The following is a 22,326-nucleotide window of genomic DNA, read 5'->3' on the forward strand; positions in this document are numbered from 1 at the left end:
AACAAAATGGGTTGATCTTTGAGCTATCCCCAAGCTTTACATACAACCCTATCTTTGCTATCATGTGAAGTGTTGCCCTGCACATCCGGAACCATATGCACATTAGGCTTCGGTACATCAGCATTTTCAGCTTTGTTCTTCTTATTTGGGCATGCTCTGGCCATGTGCTCAGTGCTGCCACAAGTAAAGCATTTGCCTTCACGCATATATTGCTCCTTCTTCTCAGCACTAAGACCAAAGTTTGCCGGCTTATAAGGGCGCTTGTTAGCAAACTTATTTTCAGCTTTTGGACCTGATTTGGCTTGGTTTTGGTCCCTTTTAGGTGGCTGTCCATCATTTTGCAGGTTTTGGACAGCCCTCTCTTTGTCTTGAAATGAGGGTTTAGCCTTATTGGATCGACTCAATTTGAGTTCCAATTGCTCGTGGCGGTGGCGGCTGCGATTAATTGGTGTAAGGTATGACCAGGATACATTTGTAATCCCGCTTTGTACACGGGTTGCAATCCCGATTGAAACCTTCTCTTCCTTTCCGCCTCGGTGACATGCATAAATGGAGACACCTCCAAAAGCACTTTCCAAAACTTTTGTACATATGCATTTACCGATTCCCCCTCATTTTGCTTTACCCAATCCCACTTCATTGTTATCTCATTCAATGCATTGGGAGGCAAGAATTGAGCATAGAACCTCTCCTTGAACTCTTTCCATGATCTAACAGGATTCGGTGAGAGCTTCTCCGTGAGCCACCAATGGGCTGCAGTGCCTTTCATGAACATGCTTACATGCCGGATCATGGATTTCTGAGTGAAATCCTCATCACTGAAAGCAATATCAAACTGGGCAATAAAAGCAAGTGCCTTTGATGCATCATATTCTCCATGATATGTGTCAAACTTCACAGATTTGTCTCCGGCTTTGAAGTCACGAGACTTTGATGCATGTGTGTGCATCTCAACATGTTTTCCCCCATGTTTGTCCATTGGGACAGTCCCTGTAATTGGCATCATTTTTGGACCAAAAGGTGATGCATAAGGCATAGATACATGTGCCATGTAAGCATGAGGCATGGCTGGCCCCTCAACATGCATTGATACATTTTCAGCCATAGCTTCTCCCTCACGAGCACACTCGAAGGCATGAGTGGCATGAGAGACACGCGGAATACCTGCACCAACAGAAAATTGCAGCCCATGTTGCATGTGTTGTGCATGTACATTTTCAGCCGGCAATGGCATTTGACATACATTTTGACCGCTGCCATAAACATTGTATCCTTCACGGGCTACATGAGATATTCCTGCATGGCATGAAGTCACTGATTGTTCCTCTCCCATCGCATGGAGGTTCATCCTCATAGACATAAGTTCTTGTTCGGGTACTTGTGGGGATTCCAAGACATGTGGGATGGTTGCCTTTTCTACATAGGCATCCTCGGTACGAGCCAAGTATGCACGTGCTGCATCCCTCGGTTGCATGTGCAACTCTTGAGCAATCATTGCCATTGCATGATCCATATAAGATTCAGCTTTCTTGGTCTTCAAATTGTCATGTACCAATGGATCCTCGCGGCGATAGAGATTCAATTCTTCTTGTTGTGCTTGGAGAAGAGCCTGCATACGAGTAAGTTCAGCCCTCAAGACTATGGACTCTTCTTCTTGCATCTTCTCTTTGCCACGGGACGGCTGTCCCACATATTCATGTTCCCTATTGTGCACCACATGAGTTTGCTCATCCTGTAAAGCATTGGAGGCATGCATTTCATTGTCCCTGCCTCTTGTATTAGCATCTCCAACATTCATTGTATGGCTGTCCATAATGTTCTAAGTGTAGAGATAGCTAGTGTTCACGGTGATCGTCTCTCACGATAGAAGTGAAAGAGAACCGTATGCTCTGATACCAATGTAACTTGGTTGAACACAATGCTAATCAATACACTTAAATACACTAAGATTTGAAGGACACTTGCTCAAATACAAGAAGTAAATTGCTGAATTGACAAGAGGCACACAATGAGCCGGAACGGCCGACCCCTCCCTTGAGTAAATTGTATTACTATTGGAGAAATTCAATACATAGTTTCACGGGCGTCCATTGCCAAATCCTCCATGCCAATGCATATGAAATTCAGCATTTAGAAAACAATGGTATGTCGATGTAGATCACCAAGGAGCTGCCTTGATGCCCGGCCCGACTTCAGTGCCCATATTCTCTACCATTGGCTCTATGTTCTACCAAGCAAGGTAGCAACATCTTCAAGAGCACATAGGACAAGAGAAATACTACACAGGGCGGCTAAACAAGGAGTCCTGCCCTTCTACTGAGTAAGTAATGACAATACATTGTCCAATTAGCTTACCAGTCTTCATAGAAGTTGTTGCAAGCGGAAGCCTTCGCGTTGGAAGCTTTAGAAGTGTTGATATCTTCGATTTGCCGCAATCCTTCGCGACAAAAGTCTTCAAGAGGATGAAGGGAACCTTGGGAAAGCTTCCCCTATGGTTCAACTTGAGAAAGGAAGGCTGAAATTAGGGTTTTCAGCAAAAAGACCAGAAATTACAGCAAAAATGAGAGCTGTTTTGCTGAAATTTCAGTCATTGGGAGTGAGTAGGAGAGTGATTAGCACTTGGAAACACTCTTGGAAGCTTGGAAAACACCCTAGCAAGTTGGGTATGGCTATGGAGAGCTTGGAAATGGAGAGAAATGGTGGAAAAACAGAGTTTTCAGCCTCCAAAAATCCTCATGAAGAGAAAACACGAATTTCTCTTAATAAGTAAGTGAATTGGGGTCCAATCAGGTGAAGGGACATGGGGAGATGTCCATTTATGAGTAAAAAGGGAGGATCAGGTCCTGGACATTGAGTCTTGTCCGCCTCGGGACCTCAGTGAGTGTGAACTTGGAAGCGATCATAATTTATAAGTGACTTTTGGGCGCCCAAACTTTAATGAAGTGGGAACGCACTCACTTATAAATATTGGCTAAGTCCTAAGGGCTATTTGAGCCTAGATTGGGTAATACTTACCACCTGTTTACATGCCACACAACCATGTCAGCAGACAGTTTCACACGCACGGTTCACGGGTGGGCGTCCCCTAGCCCGAAACTACACATAGGTTATGCAGGCATGAAAACAGCATGCAATTTCATTTGCAGGCAAGCACATAAAGATGCTATGCAATGCAGCATTGGCATGAGCAATTTCCGTTCATGAAACCATATAAGACCAGGCGTTTCCAGGCAAGTATACGCAATACCAGACCCAGTGGAAAGCCAATCCTCCAGGCGTTTCCGGGCATGTACACAAAGGCACAAGTCCCAGCGGAAAGCCAAGTCCTCCAGGCGTTTCCGGGCATGTACACAAAGGCACAAGTCCCAGCGGAAAGCCAAGTCCTCCAGATATTCCGGGCATGATAACATCAAGTCCCAGCGGAATATCATATCCAACTGTACAGCATGACACGTGTCAATCACCTGCATAGGCATATTCCATAAGCCATGGACGCCAATCCAATATGTACATAGTGTGAAAGCAAGAGTGAACCATTTGGGTGGCCAAATGGTGACACGCGCCAACAATAGCAACTCTCCTAAATTTTAGGAGTGTAGTCCTTTGTATTCTAGGATAATCCCCCATTCCCAAAGCTTGTACTTTCCAAATATTTAGACATCCTGGAGTCCACCAGACCCCTTTCATACTAGAAAATGTCCAGGGTGGTGACAACATGACTCCTTGTACATGACTTAGGCCTATGGTCAGCCCCATAGGGGTGGCCCTGACCCTTCTAGATAACTTAGACTGATGCTAGATGATGAATGAGTGAATGATCACTTGATATAATGATTGAATTATGAGGGATGCTTGTATATGCTGAGACGTTGTTGGTCGGCTAGTAGACAGCTGTCGGCTTGCTGTCGGACATGAAATAATTCCATAAAATCCCTTTAAATGCTGTGCTTCATGGTACATGTTGTGACTTGCTTTACAGCTAGGTACAGTGGCTAGTACAATGGGCACAGTGGTTGGTACAGTAAGTACAATGGTTGGTACAGTAGGTACAATAGGTACAATGGTTGGTATAGTTGGTACGGTGGCTGGTACAGCAAGTACAAAGGATTGGTACATCCAGTACAGTGGCTGGTACAGTAGGTATAAGGACTGGTACAACAAGTACAATGGCTAGAAATCATAATAAATGGCCTTCAGTATTTCTTCATGATGGAAGCCTCCAAAACAGTCCCCAACAGTTGGTATTCTTCATGGGCAGCCTTCAAGAGAGAGAAAGAGAGTAGCCGTCATTAGGGCATCGTGTAACGGTGGTAGAGGCTAGTGTGCAGCAGGAGAGCCTTTATTAATGAAGAGAGAGGACTCCAATTTATAGATTTGGGCCTCCCATGAGCTAAAATGGCAAGAGAAGGCTACAATGACAAGTGGAGAGTCACACAATAGCTGAAGTGACGAGTGTGAGGCGACTTGTCTCACTTTGATACACTTTCTTGCCACATGTCCCAATCTAAGAGATAGGTTCTCCCATAATCTTTACCTCTAAAAATATCCCAACTAGTAGACATTCTGTCGTAGGCACTTTGCCAACTCTTGGTATCTGCTCAATTCCAGATGTAATGACGCGAACAAGATTTCCATCGGAGTCGGGCCAACAATAGCAACTCTCCTAAATTTTAGGAGTGTGGTCCTTTGTATTCCAGGATAATCCCCCATTCCCAAAGCTTGTACTTTCCAAATATTTAGACATCCTGGAGTCCACCAGACCCCTTTCATATTGGAAAATGTCGAGGCTGGTGACAACATGACTACTTGTACATGACTTAGGCCTATGGTCAGCCCCATAGGGGTGGCCTTGACCCTTTTACATAACTTAGACTGATGCTAGATGATGAATGAGTGAATGATCACTTGATGTAATGATTGAATTATGAAGGATGCTTATATATGCTGAGAGGTTGCTGGTCGGCCAGTAGACAGCCGTCGGCTTGCTGTCGGACATGAAATATTCCCATAAAATCCCTTTAAATGCTGTGCTTCATGGTACATGTTGTCACTTACTTATGGCCACTGGTCTAGACATCAGCCGCCTGCTATCTAGGACACCTAGGGGTTGCCGACTGTGGGCTGGGAGCCCCTGATGGCTGTTGATAGGTTTCCTAGACCCTCCAATGCTGTAGATCATGTAGATGCTTTTGTTGCTACTGATGATGACAGTATATGCTGTCCTAACTGCTGCACTAATCAGGGATTAAGATTGTTCATGCTGAAGATTAGCCATGGCACGGGCGTGCACATGACACAAGCATGTATGTGAGGGATGTATATTGGGTAAGATGCATTGTTAGTCTTTTCTAAAAGATGGCACTGAGCGAGCTACTCGGCAATTGCAACTCGTACATAGTGATCTATGTGGCCCTATGAGGGTACCATCTTTTGTAGGACATCTGTTCTTTATGACTTTCATTGATGATTACACTCGTTTTTGTTGGGTGTATGGTTTGAAAGCTAAATTAGTCGCATTTTCAGCTTTCCAACAATTTCTCCCTATGGCTGAAAATGCTTGCAGCCATAAGCTCATGACATTGCGTACAGATTGAGGGGGGAATATTTGTGACACGAGTTTAGAGCTTTTATGGAGTCACGTGGTATTTCTCATCAATGTACTACTCCTTATACACCCGAGCAAAACGGTGTGGCTGAGTGCCATAATCGTACACTTACGGAAATGGCCTGATGTATGACACTAGGGTGTTAACCAGTAGTAACCGTTTCCTTCTTGGTAGTTCATGCATTTCATGGCTTAGCAAGAAGCAGCCCGACAGTGGCCACTTCTAGTTGTGAGGTTGAGTACAGGGGCTGCAGCATTCATAGCTACTGTGGAGTGTGTATGGCTCCACCGTCTATTGGCAGATTTTGGTATTAGATAGCCGTCTTCTATCACCATTTTCACTGACAGCCAAAGTGCATTGGCAGAGGCGCGGAATCCGGTTTTCATGCATGGACAAAGCACATTGAGGTGCATTATCATTATGTCAGGGAGAGGCTCCATGTAGGAGAGATAGCCTTGACTTATGTGCCTGCACAGACCAATGTGGCAAATGGGTTTACCAAGTCTCTTTTGAGAGAGAAGTTTGAAGCTTTCCGCAAAGCTTTAAATAGACTACCTCTACCAAGGTAGTCTGTTTGTTAGCCATTTGGCCTCCGGAAGTCCTAGTGTGAACACCTCTACCCACGGGCACTTTTTACTTTGTTTGGATAGAGGTTTCTCCCTCGTGGGAACACACCCTTGTGTGTTGGGCCTTGAGCCTTAGAGTATTTAGTACTTTGTACTTTCATTCCATATCATCAAGTACATTTTTCAGCATGTCTCACTCTCATGTTTTTTCTGTGAGCTCGACTATGTGGGTCACTGTGTGTGTTCTCTTGTAGAGCTCCCTTGCATTAGCCAACAAGAGAGGCTATCATTGATTGAATGTAAGATGGGGTTCTTGGATAGAACATGATAATCTGGGGATTTTATCTTCTAGATGGGGCTTATGTTTCTTTTACGCATCGGATACTGGTCGTTAGTTTCATGTGGAAAACATGTCTTTGGATTCATGTGAACAGGTTGTATCGAGGTTACATGCAAGCTATGGCTATAGGGAAGAACATATGGTTTGGTACAGCCCTGCTGCTGTTTGGGAAAAGGTTTGATAGATCCATAGTAGAGTTGGAGAAGACCTCTTCAAGCAGGGAGGTATTGTACAGGTGTGCCTTCTCTATGGAATGCTATGCTGTGATATCGAGAGTTCTCTTTTGGAAGTCTTGGGTGAAGCTATTAGGGATCCTATTGGTAGAGGATTCTACAAGTTGTACTTTGTACTCAAATTTGTTCAAGTAAAGAAATACTGCAAGGGGCGTCACTACGTTTTGGAGCCAATCGGTGTCCTTGTACTATTTGCAGGAGCATTCTAGCTCCCCCTGTTTGTTTCCTTTTCCAGGTCCCCATGGGTGATGAAGTGTTTTCAGTGCGAGTGTTTGTTTCATCGCCCGTCAAATTTCTGAAGGCTGGTTTCACATGTCCAAGCTATATGTCTAAGTTCCATGCCCAAGCTATATGTCCAAGTTCTCCATGTCTATGCTCCATGTCCAGGCTCTATGTTCTATATCCAAGTTCAAATCCAAGTTCAAGTAGTCCAAGTTCCCATGAGTAATCTCCACGACTCCTACAACCTTGTCGATGAAGAAAACCATGGAAAAGCTCTTTCTGGCAAGAAAACTGATATAAAACTTTTGATAGTTTTTGGGCGATAAAAACATCCTAAAAGCAGTTCTTAGGGTTTTGGAGAAGTTTTAGGGTTTCTGAAATTTCTGTCCGTACAGCTCTGTACATGCATCCATATCGCCCATGCATATGCCCATACAAGTGCTGACCGTACATCTGAAATGCAAGTTAAGGTGTAGAGAAGTCCAATCCTTTTTATACTTGTAAGAGACCTTGCTTTTTGCCAAAAAGCCTTCATGCTTTTGCTTTGCCTTTTTATGCTTTGCTTTTCTCTTTTTGCCTTTGCTTTTGCTCTTTTTAATAAAATATTACTCAACTTTTGGTGCTTTGCTTTTCTTGCTTTAAGGCCTTGCTTTTTGGCCTTAGAGCTGCTTTTTAAGAAAGCGCCTTTTAGCTTTTTGGTTTGGCTTAGTCTCCTCTTTCCAATGGTGCCCTTGGCTCGCGGTCAACCCTGTTTGACTTTTTGCTGTTTCTTACTTTTTGACCAAGAATGGTGCTTTTTCTTAATCAAACCTTATGGACCTTGTCTCCATCCCATGTCTTCTTTGTCCAGGCATGGATTTCATCATGTGAAATAGAGCTAGGAGGGCCAAATAGTTACACTGGAGATGATTGGATGTTTATCTGCAGCTTGTACTTGCTGAATACTAGAATGATGGAATGGTAATGATGCGATTGCTTTTATGTCATTAGGCGGCTGGTCGGCTGGACCTGAAAATGTCTAAAATCAGCATGGTTAGATCCTGCTGCCCACCATGCTGTTGGCCAACTGCTCCACAACCTGACTGGCTGCCTGGGGATAAATAGCTACTGGCCGACAGGGGCATGAGGCTTCCGCATGCTGTGGGCTGCCTCCAGAAGAGGTTCAGGGCTGTAAAACAGCCCTTAACCTGACTGTCTACTGAACCACTAACCATGGGCTGGTCAACTATGCTTTTTACATGCCTCTAGTGCAAACCTAGACTAAGGCCGACTCTACATGCACGTATCTGATGAATACTCCAAGTGTATTAAGAGGTTTGACTCTCAACTGACCTCTTAAGGCTTGGAGATTGACCTACGTAGCTCGTGCCTGACTGTCCCTGGATTGAGGGCTTACAATGGGGTCACTGTGTATGACAAATATTCCTATAAAAAGGTACTACTTCTGTACAAATGAAACCGGCCTTCAGAAATCTGACGGGCGGTGAAACAAACACTCGCACACAAAACACTTCATCACCCATGGGGACTTGGAAAAGGAAACAAACAAGGGGAGCTAGAGTACTCCTGCAAATAGTACAAAGACACCGATTGGCCCCAAAACGCAGTGGCGCCCTTGCAGTATTTCTTTACTTGATCAAATATGAGTACAAAGTATAACTTGTAGAATCCTCTACCAATAGGATCCCTCGAAGCTTTCACCCAAGACTTCCAAATAAGAACTCTCGTTATCACAGCAAAGCATTCCATAGAGAAGGCACACTTGTACAACACCTCCCTGCTTGAAAAGGTTTTCTCCATCGCTACCATGGATTTCACAAACCCTTTCCCAAACAGCAGTAGGGCTGAACCAAACCATATATCCTATAGTCATAGCTTGCATGTAACCTCGAGAAAACTACAACCTGTCCACATGAATCCAAAGACATGCTTTCCACATGAAACCAAAGACCTGTATCCGATAAACCTTAGACCTGTATCCATAAACCATAGGCCTATTTCCTCGATACCAAAGTCTTTCGAAAAACCAATCTCCTTTTTCCATGACAGAAATACCATCAAATCAGTGTTGCCAAAACCTAGAGAGAGAAAGATAGAGGACGTGTCAAGCAATCCCTGAATACACATAAGCCCAAGATGAAGAGCAACACACATCTCTTCCAAGAACAGCATCCTGTGCATCTTAACTGATCCTCTGTATCCCAATCTTGTAAACAAGGCCTGCAATCCACGATGAGAGAGAGAACAAAATCCACACATCAGGGCCTGTAATCCACTGAGAGAGAGAGAGAGAGAGAGAGAGAGAGAGAGAGAGAGAGAGACTGATCTCTAGTCTCCACCACTCCTTCCATCATCGGCCGTGCACTCCTCTACTCGCGAAGAGAAGATGAGAGAGAAGACTGTTCTCTGAACTTTGGTCCACGTTGCAGAACACTGTCCGCCTGGCTGCTTCCACACGTGCAACCGCTTGGCTGTTTCCATACACGCAGCTGTTTGAACTTCCACACGTGCAGCTGCCAGCACCCGTACGCATAGCCTGACGCCCATGCTACAAAAGAGCCTCCTATCTGGCTGTAGCCCATGTGCGCAGCAGCGCCCGCGTGTAACCCATGTGCGCAGCAGCGCCCGCGTGTAGCCCATGCGCAGCAAGACCCTGGTCTTCCACACGTACGCGCAACAGCGCCGACTCCATAAGGCGACGTGCTCGACGATGACCACCACCCGACACTCGCCGTTGAGCACACGACGACCACCTCCCGTCACATGGCCACCCTTCGCCTTTTTATAAACATGCGATTCAAATCGTTTTTCTCAAAAAGCCAAAAGCAAAAATTAAAAATACATGCCTCCAATAATAATATTTTTAAGTCATCATCAAGGGTTTTAAAAACCTTATAAACTATCCCTTTTGTTTAAAGCCTTTTGTCCCCTTCACACTTGGGCTAGCCACACATATGGGTTTCCTTTTCATATCCAAACTGATGCCTGTTCACACTGTCCATCTCGTGCCCGTGCTCGTGCCCGTGCCCACCTGCTTGTTGTCTAGAGGGAAAAACACAGGGTCGTAACAACAAATGTTGCACTGATGATCATGCTAGTGTATCGTTGTGTACCCTAGTGTAGGGTGCATGTGACATTCCCTCCTGCTTAACTTGGCAGCAGGTTCAGGGCAACAAGTGGGGGTACTCCTGAAAGAACTCTTCATCCAGCCATATTGCTTCATGGGCTCCTTGGTCTTTAAACTTCGTGTAAAACTGATATATTCTTCGACCAGATCCATGCTTCCATATGTGGAGGAGAATTTGCTCTAGCTCTATGAGTGCAGGGTGCGGTGCGCGCGACATTTCCTCATGCTTAACTTGGTGGCCGGTTCAGGGCTCCCAAGTAGTCCGCCAACAATTGGGGGTACTCTTGAAAGAACTCTTCATCTAGCCATACTGCTTCATGGGTTTCTCGGTCTTTAAACTTCATGAAAAATTGACGTATTCTTAGACCGGATCCATGCTTCCATATGTGGAGGAGAATTTGCTCTGGCTCTATGACTTCAGCTTTGTCAATCATATCTGGTTGTTACTCTTCTGATATATATACTGCAATGTTGGACCTACATATGGCTTCAACCAAGAAACATGAAAGACATTGTGCATAGTCCAACTTTTCGGCTACTTTAACTTAAAGAGACATCACTTAACTTTTGAATGACTGGAAATGGGCCAAAACTTCGAAATGAAAGTTTGGGATAACGCTTGTCCACTTGCTTTAGCCGTTGTTTCATGATGCGGAAATATACTCAATCCCCTTCCTTAAAGTTGACATCTCGCTTGGATTTGTTTGCTTGCCGGATATATGCTTCTTGAGCTTTGGCAAGGCGCTCCTTAACTGACTCCATGATTTTCAGAATGTCTCGGTGGTTTTATTGGCCTTGCAAGATGGTGACACCTGTCTTGTCAAAAGAGATGAGAACCGGCGACCAAATGCTACCTCATACCGCGTCTGGCCAACACTCGATGAGTGAGTATCATTTTGGATTGCGTGAACCAATTGAAGGTATTGTTCCCATTTCGAGTGCTGGTCATGGCTGTATGATTTGAGAACGCCAAAGGCCAATTGATTGTATATTTCTGTTTGGCTATCTGTTTTTGAGGATGGAATGCACTGGACAATTGCAACCTAGTTTCAAAATTGTCAAACAATGCTCTCCAAAAATGGGACGTAAATTTTGGATCTCTATCTGATATGATAGTCCTTGTTGGCAAACCACCAATGGGGTACCAAAACTGAATGAACAAGCGAGCTATGTCCTTAGATGTGGCTGTCTGCTTGCATGGAATGTGCATGCACAACTTATTGAATCTGTCCACAATTGTCATACATTGTGTGCTTGTAGATCCAGCTGAGGCGGGAAGAGGGCCTACGAAGTCCATACTGATGTCGTGAAAGGGTCCCTTAGGGATAGGCAAAGGCTGAAGTAACCGTGGCTGTTTTGTATAAGGAACTTTCACCTTTTGACATATCCGACAGGATTGCGCGTGTTGGCAGACATCCCGTCGCATCTTAGGCCAATAGAATGACCTCTCTAACTTCTCCAAGGTACTATTGATACCCCTATGACCTCCAACGAGAGAATCATGGGCATCATGGAGAAGGACTTGGCGCTTTTCTTTGAGTACACAAAGACGGTTCTTGAAAAACAACTAATCATCTTGTATACTATAGTGACCTGGTTCTGAATTGAGGGCCAACTGATATTGAGTCTCAAACTCTGCCGAATCCGGATATTAATCTTCATGTTGTCCATGTCTTTGGCTTGAATTTCCAGCATACTAGACTCCTGCAATGTCTGCATTGTGCCTTTTCGACTAAGAGCATTGGCAACGAGGTTGTTTTTTGCCAGGGACGTATTCAATCATCCCCCTAAATTGTTGAAACAATCGACTCCATCCAGACTGCCTTTCACTCCATTGGGCACTGGGCATGGTTTGCAACCATTTAAGTGGGTGGTGATCTATCTTAATTGTGAAGTCCATCCCGTAAAGGAAGTGCTTCCAATGCTTAAGAACGATCATCATCGCCAAAAGCTCTGTCATACACTGAATAATTCTTTTCAGTGTTATTCAACTTGCGGCTGTAACATAGTAACATGAAACGTTTCGTCCATTTCGTTGTTTTGTCGTTTCGAAGGTTTCGTTTCGTCTGTTTTGGACGAAACGCAAAGGTTTCGAAATGACACTTCTTATATACACATACCAAATTTATAACATAGCCAACAGAAAGATGAAGATACATTTTTTGGGACTAGTGGGTATGAAATTCATGATTTTGGGAGTAGGTTTTTTGGTATTTTCAAAATTTGGCCAAGAAAAGGAGAGGAAGAGAGGAGGAAAGAAACAAGTTGGAAGAGAAGAGGAAGGTGAGAAGAAAAGGAAAGGAGGTGAGAAAGTTGCAAGACAAGAAAAGGAGAGAAAGAGGAGGACGGAAGAGGAGGGGTGGACTGTGGAGGAGAAGAGAGAAAGAGGAAAAGCGAAGAGGAAGAGGAGGCTTGGAGGAGAAGAAGTGAAGGAGCGAAAAGGAGGAGTGGATGAGGAGAAGAGGCGGAGCAACAGGTTGCGACCGAGAAGAAGCATCAGATGCGTGAAGTGGCAAATGGGCAGCAAACAAGGACGGAAACGACGGCAAAAATCGCATTTGCAAAAAAAAAACCTTCTGCCCTTTTTTTTTACCTCACTTTACATTTGGGCGAAACACCGTTTCGATGGACAGGTTTCGTTTTGTTTCAAAACGTTCTGTGCCGTTTCAAGAGGGCAAAACGGGTTTTTATGTTACTATGGGCTGTAATAAGCCACTAGCCTTCCATCTTGCTGTAAAACAGCTCCAATGGCAAGGTTACTGGCATCGGTAATCACCTCGAAAGGATCGTCCCATGATGCCAACTTCAAACTGGTGACTCAGAGGCAACTTTCTTCATTGCCTGGAATGCCTCTAGAGGCTTGCCCGTGACGGATACTTTTTGACGATGAGTCTTCACGTCCTTGACCAGGTGCAGCGGTGTTGCAAGGTTTAAAAAAAATGTCCATGTGTGCTGTAGACCTAACAAATACCCACAAATGAGCGGATTTCCGAGGCTATAGTGGGAACATTCCAACTGAGAATGGCCTGTACCTTTTTCAGGATCGAGGCTAATACTTGATGAACTGATGATGTATCCTAGGTAATGAATTTTCAATACTCCAAACTCACTCTTCTTGGCATTGATAAACAACTCATTGTCCTGCAAGAGTTGCAAAAGCTGTGCCACATCTTGCTCATGGTGCTCTGCAATCCCTGAGAAGATAGGATGTCATCTAAGAAGATAAAGACACACTTGCCAATGAGATCCCGAAAACCCCGAGACATCATTTTGTTGAACGATGCTGGTGCGTTGGTGAGGCCAAAGGGCATCACCACAAATTCGTAGTGGCCGCGCTCGGTCCTAAAGGTGGTTTTTGGATTATCAGCCTTAAAGATTATCGGTCCTAAAGGTGGTTTTTGGATTATCGGCCTTAAAGATTATCGGTCCTAAAGGTGGTTTTTGGATTATCCAAACCTGATGGTAGCCACTCTTAAGATCTATCTTAGAGAAAATTTTTGCACCATTGAGTCGTTCTAGGATGTACTCTATTCTGGGCATGGGGAATCTATTCTTAATTGTTAGCTTATTGAGTGCCTTGTAATCCACACATAAGCATGCAGACTTATCCTTCTTTTGGACAAATAGAATGGGAGCGGCAAAAGGGGAGGATGACGGTCGGAGAAATCTAGACCGGAGTAGCTGGGCTAATTGCTACTCCAGCACGCTCTCCAATGCCTTAGAAAGGCTGTAGGGGAACTTGCTAGGAGGTTTTGAACCAGGAACCAACTCTATGCAATGGTCCTTAGGTCTACTGGGTGGGAGAGTGGGTGGGAGGTCGTCTTGCAACATGATGTTGCTGTATTGAGACAAAAGACTAGCCATTCGTTGCTCCATTGCGAGTGCTATTTGAATTGCATTAGATGGAGACTGGACACATAGTAACACACACACTGCTCCCTTTTTGATGGCTCCTTGGGCTTGAATGTGGGAATGAGTGGAATTCCAGGAATGCTCCGATCCCCGCGAATCATGATGGGCTCAGGAAAACCTTCAATGATAGTGAAAGTGTCCTGCCTCCAATCAGGAATGGGTGCATATTGTCTAAACCACTGGATCTCGAGGATCATGTCACACCCTAAAAGAGGGAAGACAATAAAATCTTGCTGGAATGTGGCCCTCTGAACTTGAAACTCGAACTGCTGAGCTTTATGAGAAATGTGTGTACGTAGACCAGCGCTGAACCCGCCCACATCTAGATGATAAGGAACCAAGGTACAACTCATCTTGTTTGCCAACTGCGGAGAGATGGCATCCTCAAAACTACCCATGTCAAAGAGGACAATGAATTGATGTCCTCTTGCAGTGCCATAGGCACGGATGAGAGCCTTTGTCTGTCCCTCAGTCTCATTCGCCTGCTTATCATCAAATACCACTGGTGGCACTAAATTCAAAGCGGGCAAAAGCTGAACGGCATTAGGGGTCTACAACCCTAATTTCTAACAGACTGGGCATACATCCCTTTCAGTGTGAGTTGCTCTTTTGGATTGGTCTCTCCTTCCTTTCCTGTGACAATGAACTGCATTTGTTTCAGTACAACTTGAAGTTTTGCTAATGTTTCCACTGCTTGATTATCTGCACTTCTTCCTACATTGTGAAACCGATCCCGTCAAGTGGGGAGACTCCGTTGGACACCCACACGCGTAATAGCACGACTTTAAAACCACAATTTGAAATGGACAACTTAATACAACTTGAAATTGAAATGAAATGAAATGGAAAGATGGACACCAGCACTGGGGCCGGAACGGGCCGACCCCCCCCCCCCCCTCAATATATGATATATTTATTGGGAGTATTTAACATATACAATGCTCCATGGGTTCCAAGAACCAGATGATGTCCATGTACATATGAATACAGAACCAAACAAATAGGCTCGAAGTCGATGTTCGAAGTAGATGTTCAAAGCAGAACGACCACTGGCGTGGTCCAGTCTCTACAGTCGTGTGCTTTCACTGGACTCCGCGGAGAGCGCCTCACTGGTGTTCCGAGACCACACACAAACAGGTGCTCTCGTACTAACGCGTGGCTCTCCCGATCTCAGCACCTTTGGACCGAGGTTCTCCAATAGAGCTTGGACTACCTGGCACCGAACGGGTGTTGCCGTGGAGAGAGTCCCTTATCAGATTTATAACAAAATACTTTACTTAAATCTGAAAATTCACTTACTTGTGGATGGCAGATGGAGGACCAATACCCGAGGTATCGGTAGCTACTTGAGAGAGACACCAGATGTAACCTCTTGAAGAAGGAAGACGCCGCCTATGAAAAGGAAGTGCAACCACCTGTTGTGCAGGACACAACCACCTTCTTGTGGAGGAGGAAGCGTAGGAGGAGTTGCCTTTGGATAGATTGAACAGTCCACTGGAAATGGAGAAACAGCTGCCAGTCTGCAGAGTATAGCCGCCAGCCGCCTAGATGTAGGAACACAAGGATGGCCCACGCCTGCCTACAAGAGAACAAGGCATCGCAGCCTGAAGGTATGCAGCCACCTTTGTGTGGAAGAAAGGGGCGCCTGGCTGAGTCACCTGGCTGCAGCCTGGGTGAGTATGCTCAGCCTGAGGAGTGGCGGCCAACTGGAGAAGAGCATGCGCAGCAGATCAGGTGGTGGCAGCCGCCTTTGGATGCAAAGCACCACTTGTTGGAGATGTACACGCAGCCTGAGGGTAGAGAGAGAAGCACCTGCTTGCAAGGGGAAAAAGACGACTGGCTGCTGCCTGTATTGGCCGCCTGCCGGCTGGGAAATAGGTGCAGCCGCCTGGGAGAGTATAGAAGTGCAGAGTAAACAGCCGCCTGAATTTGCTCAGCCGTCGGCAAGAGATGAAGCGCAGCACAACCAAGGGTGATGGAGGCGCACCAATCGTCCCTCCTAAGGTGGTCGTGGAGCTTTTTTTATTATTAAGGATGGAGGAGGCATAAACAAATAGTGCTGGCTGGCTCCCCACGCTTGCATGTGGGCGGCCAGCTCTTTGGGAGTGTGGGTAGGTGACCATGCACCCACCCCCACACACTCACTTAAGTGGGGCTCCCCACCTTGGCCCCTAAGTGGGTGCCCAAAGGGGGTGCCCACTTTTAAGTGAGTGTGAACAAATGACCTTATAAAACAAAGGTTAAAATATGAAATATTAAAACAACATGTGCAATATACTTACCACCTGTTCACATGCACCAAAACTTGTCAGAAGACAGAGCAGACTTCACGACTCACTGGCAGGCGTCCCCGCTCAGTAAGTGACACATCAAGCAGGCAAACACAAAAATACAAGTCATGCGAAAACAGTTTCAAACATGCAAAACATGTGTGCATGCGCAAATAGTAACATGGACATATCTCCCGTTCATGGAACAAGTACAAAATATCTGTCGGCACAAAAATGGCACGACGTAAAACATAAAAACCTGGTCTTCCTATGGAGTGACAGTCCCATAGGTAAGACACAGTTCCAGGCACGAGCCTCCCTATGGAGTGACAGTCCCATAGGCAAAACACGGCACGAATACTGGCTCTTCCATGGCGTGACAATCCCATGGGTCGAACACAGTCCAGGTCATACACGGGTGGCACCAGTCTGGCTCCCGTCCATACGACACCATCCTGCTAACACACGGGTGGCACCAATCTGGCTCCCGTCCATGTCAGCAAAATACTAGCCTCTTCACATGTGACACTGGCCTGGCCTCAAGTGAACGAGACACAAAAAAACTGGAGATGGACCAAATGGTCGGCCAATTGGTGACACATTGGTAGAGCTGGAATATGCAAGTTTGCAAGAAAAAAGAAAAAGATTGAGAGAGAAAGAAAAAAAATATGTTATTAAGGTCTACGAAAGACCCGAATGCTCTATGAGACCAAAAAGCTGTTACATGTGATCCAGGAGTAATCTAGATGTCAAGACAACATGAAAAAAGTAAAAGACTAGCTGCCGAAAGGATAGACATGGTCAATGTACTACATAGACCCTATGTGTACAATAATGTAGGCAGCAAAAGAATCTCATGTGTCCGGGCTCATAATGTGCATTAATTGTGTACCTAGCCTCAATAGCAACCACTTATGGAGCTCACCCAAGCATGACAACCTATAGGACAAAGGTCTGAAAATCTTATGGGCTTATTCCGTTTTGTTTGCACACTTTTATGTCTGAAAACGATCAAATGTCTATAGACTTACTGCAAACGTGACCCTTTGATTTACAACTGCATTCATGAGTTCTCGCAGGCAATAATGTTTTACTTTCACAATGGTCTCAAATGCACTACGCTCGTTACAGATTTTGCAATGTGCAAGCATGATATATATGAATTGTTGGGCCTTTCTTAAGGCTTGTATAAAGCTTCGTCATGTAATCTGATTGATTGACCGGTGTATTTGCAAAAATGACCATGCTTTTTGTCTGTGTACCAGAAAGCTGCTGAAGATGCATTGCAAGCTAAGTTTCCTTATGGAGGTTAGCATTATTATGTTATCATTTCTTTTTGATCAAAATGGGTTTGTGGCTTTTGGCTTGTTTGTCTTAATTCTGCTCGTTATTTCTACTTCGAGAAAAGTTGTCTGAAGGGTGCTCCCAAATAGAGACTAGATGATGCATATAAGGAGAACATGAAATACCCTTGGATGGGATTGAGCACAATCTTGTCACACACTTAAACTATTAATATTAATTAAACAAGATGAAATGGAACGACACCAAACAAGAGAGCAATACTGAAATTCAGATGACAAGCAAAAAGGGCCAGAAAGGGCTGACCCCCCTTGTAATATGATTGTATTATCAATGATTTCTCAAGATGCAAGCTTCATGCATATTTCCAATGACATTCATGCAATGAAAACAGATTGCAAACATGTTTTGTCATAGGAGTGGATCCAAAGCTTTTGTTGCACAGAACCCTGCTCTTCACTCCCCAATGACTTGCCACAAGCAGCTATGCTCCACTGGCATCCATACACAAGCATATGTGTGCCAGGCCGAGATATAGGAAACCGTAATGGTCAAGCACACGGATGTAGAGTAGATTAAAAGAACTCATAGTAGCTCTCACCAATGAACTTGATGTAAATTGTAGGCACCAATCAACTTTAGGCCGAAGAGTTGGCACACCATCCCCATAGCTTTGAAGAACCTGTAGGCACCAATCAACTTTGAATTTGATGTAGTTTGTTGGCACCAATCAACTTTAGGCCGAAGTGTTGGCACACCATCCCCATAGCTTTGAAGAACCTGTACAATTACTGACATTATCAGCCTATGCCGTCGTCAGGACGTACCTGTAATCAATGACGATGTTAGCGGTGTCTGTGCTGTTGAATACTGCGAAACTTGATATTGTCATGGCTTGAGAGGCCAGAGTTCTTTCCCTTGTCTATCGTACTTGTGTTTGTCTATTAGTCCAATGTCTGGGTGCTGATTTTCTTCTCAGGTGTTATATTGAGACCTGGATTCATATATGGAACCCGCCGAGTTGGAAATATCAAGGTTCCCCTCGGTGTTTTGGGCGGTCCACTCGAAATGGTATGCTTGACTAATGATGGTTTCTCTGTGAAGGTTCTGGCTATGTTTGTCTGCCTCTTTTGCTATCAGGTGCTAAGAAATGACGGTTTGTCTGTGAAGGTTCTGGCTATGTTCTGAATAGTCTGCCTCTTTTTCTGTCAGGTGCTAAGAAATGCTAAAGGTGCTACCCAAATCCCAGTTATTGGACCACTATTTGCACCCCCTGTCAAGGTTACAGCAGTTGCAAAGGCTGCAGTTCGAGCTGCAACCGACAATGCAGTGCCTCCTGGTGTTCTGGACATTTGGGGCATCATTCGACTTGGAGATAGGTGATTTGCAGTATTTAAAAGTTTGAACTAATTGAGTCTGTACCAGAAAGATCTTATGATGATCTATTTTGTAGACCCAGGTTTTAAATAAAATTCTTCGCAAGGATTTTGTAGACTAATGTTGAATAATAAAGCAAGAATGCGAGGGCCTTATATCGTAGAATTTGGTACTTTGCATCATACTGCTTTTGAAACCAACTTGATGTAGCTTGATTGGTTTGCTTAATTAAATGATTAATACTAAATAGTGCATTTATAGCATCCCATGTTTTTTTTTTCTTCAAATACCCGCCTGTATGGCCCAAATGGTCCGCGTTCTGTGGTTGTGGATTGATTGATGATGATAGCTTTGAGACGGGTGGGTGATGCCATGTCGAGTGTCTCTGGCGCTTCTTAGAGTATGTTCTGAAGGGCACCGTGATTAGTCGCGTTAAGCTAAAAGATTAGTGCTATCAATGTGCCTCACCGTTTTGTTTCTTCTCCCTCTCCCCGACTCTTGCGTTTCCATAGGATAATAGAATATGGCAGATGATGCCCCCTTTTTTTGTACAATGTTTTCTTGCAAATGCCCTCAGAAGTTACAGCAATTATGCGCACTGCATGTAAGGATCACAGAGAGAGGCTTTATTTTGTCACTTCTTATCAAAGCAGACTTGATATTATTTTATGGCTCTTACTCCTTATCAGAGGAGACTTGATTTTGTTTTATGGTGTCCCCTCGTCTTGGATCAGTCTTGGATCATTAGCTCTAGCGTGTGCTCAGTGAACATCAGAGCAGAACGTTACGCGAGTGGAGTCAACGAAAAGATTACAAACAGACATTTCGAAGTGTCATGCCAAAAACATGACGACAACTGCAAGGCTAATCATACCTTGAAAGTAAACTTGAAAATGTGAAAGACTCACCTAATGTGATGAGGTATTCTTGGAGAGATGTGTGAGATGATACTCGAACCGTTTCGATCAATGTGTACCGAAGGTTGAGAACCCAAAATATGAATCCCTTCTAAATCTTAATGACCCCCAGGATTGGATTCATGTCTTCTCTCTTGGGAGCTAATAATGATTTTGAGCTATAAGTTGCTAGTGACAATTCTAATAAAGATTCCTCAAAAAATGTAACAAACAATAACTTGCTCTCACCAGATTTTGACCAAGGAGAAAGAAGCCGAAGAGAAATCCTAAGGATATGTTCCCCCCATAGAGAGAAATCTTTATCGGCTCCCCTACATCAAGGCTGTAGACTCTCATGAGACCTACACAAAAAGCAATGGAAAATAGACCTTAATTTATTTAGTCACACTTCTTCCCAAAATAATGGTCTCACCAAGAGTGACAAAGAGCTAAGTGGTTCAATGCAAGCTCGGCTTTGTACATCTACTAGAGATGAAAGCTCAACTAGATTAAAACAAAAGCATAGAGAGAAGTAAAGCTCAAAGAGATAATCGACCTCCAAAGGCTTACACTATTTGAAGATGTTTTTAAATTCGTCAAGCACCGTGATGAATGTCAAAGGCTCAACATGGTTCAGGAAAAGGACCGCATGCACCTCATTCTAGTGATATCACTTCAAACAAATGAGAAATGGGACATAGAATTCGTTAGTCCCATTAACCTAGTGGTGAAAAAGACATAGACATGCTATCTCATAGCCACCATTGACTAGTCACTTTGCCAAGTGGGTTGTGGCCAAAGGCATACAAAAAGAAAATGCAAGATTGACCTCAAGGTCTCTTTATGAAAACATGTTTACACATTTTGGTTATTCCCACTAAAAATAGCAAGTGATTTGAGAGATACATTTCATAAATAAAGTTGTAGACTTCTTACTAAAAGAATTCCTTGTGGTGCACAAAAAGTCAAGCCTTTACTACCCACAAGTGAATGGCCAACAAGTCGTAGACCGTAGAGGCCATGCCTAGAAATTATTGGGAGTAAAAATTACCTTTTACTCTATAAGCTCGCCACACTACAAGGTTATGGCCACCAACATCACAAGCTTGCATTCATGCTTAACACAATCATGCCAATGGAATATTTGGTCCCAAGACTTTAAATTGCGGCCTTGGAGAAATCTTCAAGGAAATTTCCTCATGGAAAGACTCATTGTCCTTGAATGAGCAAAGACTACATTCCATATACTAAAATGATAGTTGCAGAGATACGGTGTAAGCAGTGGTTTGACAACCAATTGAAAAAAAACATAAAAGAATGCGACATGATACTATACAGTGTTAAAAACAACAAATGCTTTATTATAGGTCTTCTTGAGAACTAAGTTGTTATAAACTACACAACCGAAAAAGTTATTAGAAATGATCATCAACAAACCACAATGTTTAAGAAAAATATAAATCTTTTTATGTGTATTTTCTTGCTAAAATTCACTAGAAATGAACAATAGACCATAGTGTTAAAATATAAATCTTTTAATGTGTATTTCCTTGCTAAAATTCATTAGAAATTAGCAATAGACCATAATGTTTGAGAAAAATATAGCTTTTCATGTGTATTTACTTCTTAATATTCACTTGAACCTTGAAAGAGTATCATGAGAGACTTAGACTTTGGAGGACTTTTTCAATTATTTGCCTTGTCCTTTGACATACAAATTAAGAAAACATTTGTGAAGAAAACCTTAGATATTCTCTCTCTCTCTCTCTCTCTCTCTCTCTCTCTCTCTCTCTCTCTCTCTCTCGTGTTCATATCCTCGCATCAATTACTACCTTTAAATCCCTATATGCAATGTCCATCACACATTCTTGAATAAATTGACACCCATTCAAGCATTACACTTGCTTTTAATGGAATCCAATAATTTTTAGTACATCCACATCATTGTTTTTAGGTTCATTATACTCCCAACAACTAACCATTCTGTCATTGAAGCATCACAAGTACAACTACAAGCACTCACAACATGCTAATATTACATCATGCATTTTTCTTCCTTCACAAAGTCTCTATAAAAACATGATGGCTTCCATCCTATTATTATCCAGTGCTCACATATCTCGGTTTGTAGTGTAATTTTCCCAATTGAAATTCAAAAATCCTAGTTGGAATCTCACCTTGCCTTTAATTTTAAGGGATGTAATTTGTACATTTTAGTTATAAATCCCATCATTTTTATGATTTTTAATGATTTTAAGTCTAAATCCTAGTTAAGCCCAAGCATTACTTATAATTTTAAGGGTTGAAAAAAACATTTTTTTTCGAGCATTGTTGTTATCTCCTTCCACTATTGCCTCGTAGAAGTGTTGGCCACACTAATAACCCTTTCATATTTTGCCTAAACTTCACTCGTTAGTGCTCCTAGTCTTGGTGATGAAGCACATGCACAATTACTTGTATGCTTTGATCAAGCTA

The 22,326-nt window shown here is 43.6% G+C and overlaps 1 protein-coding gene across 1 annotated transcript in view; it reads left to right on the forward strand.

Annotated features, from left to right (window-relative positions):
- Nucleotides 1-19,120, forward strand: part of LOC147619376 (uncharacterized protein At1g32220, chloroplastic-like) — a 58,035-nt gene extending 38,915 nt beyond the window's left edge. The window contains exons 8-10 of the mRNA XM_086773014.1: nucleotides 17,542-17,584; nucleotides 18,558-18,649; nucleotides 18,791-19,120. Coding sequence (XP_086629140.1) covers nucleotides 17,542-17,584; nucleotides 18,558-18,649; nucleotides 18,791-18,961 — 306 coding nt within the window. The 3' untranslated portion in view covers nucleotides 18,962-19,120. The remainder of the gene's footprint in view (nucleotides 1-17,541; nucleotides 17,585-18,557; nucleotides 18,650-18,790) is intronic.
- Nucleotides 19,121-22,326: the final 3,206 nt, after the last annotated feature.

Source organism: Cibotium barometz, chromosome 33 (assembly GCF_041138505.1).
Source record: "Cibotium barometz isolate CiBa-2024 chromosome 33, ASM4113850v1, whole genome shotgun sequence".
Classification (NCBI taxonomy): domain Eukaryota; kingdom Viridiplantae; phylum Streptophyta; class Polypodiopsida; order Cyatheales; family Cibotiaceae; genus Cibotium; species Cibotium barometz.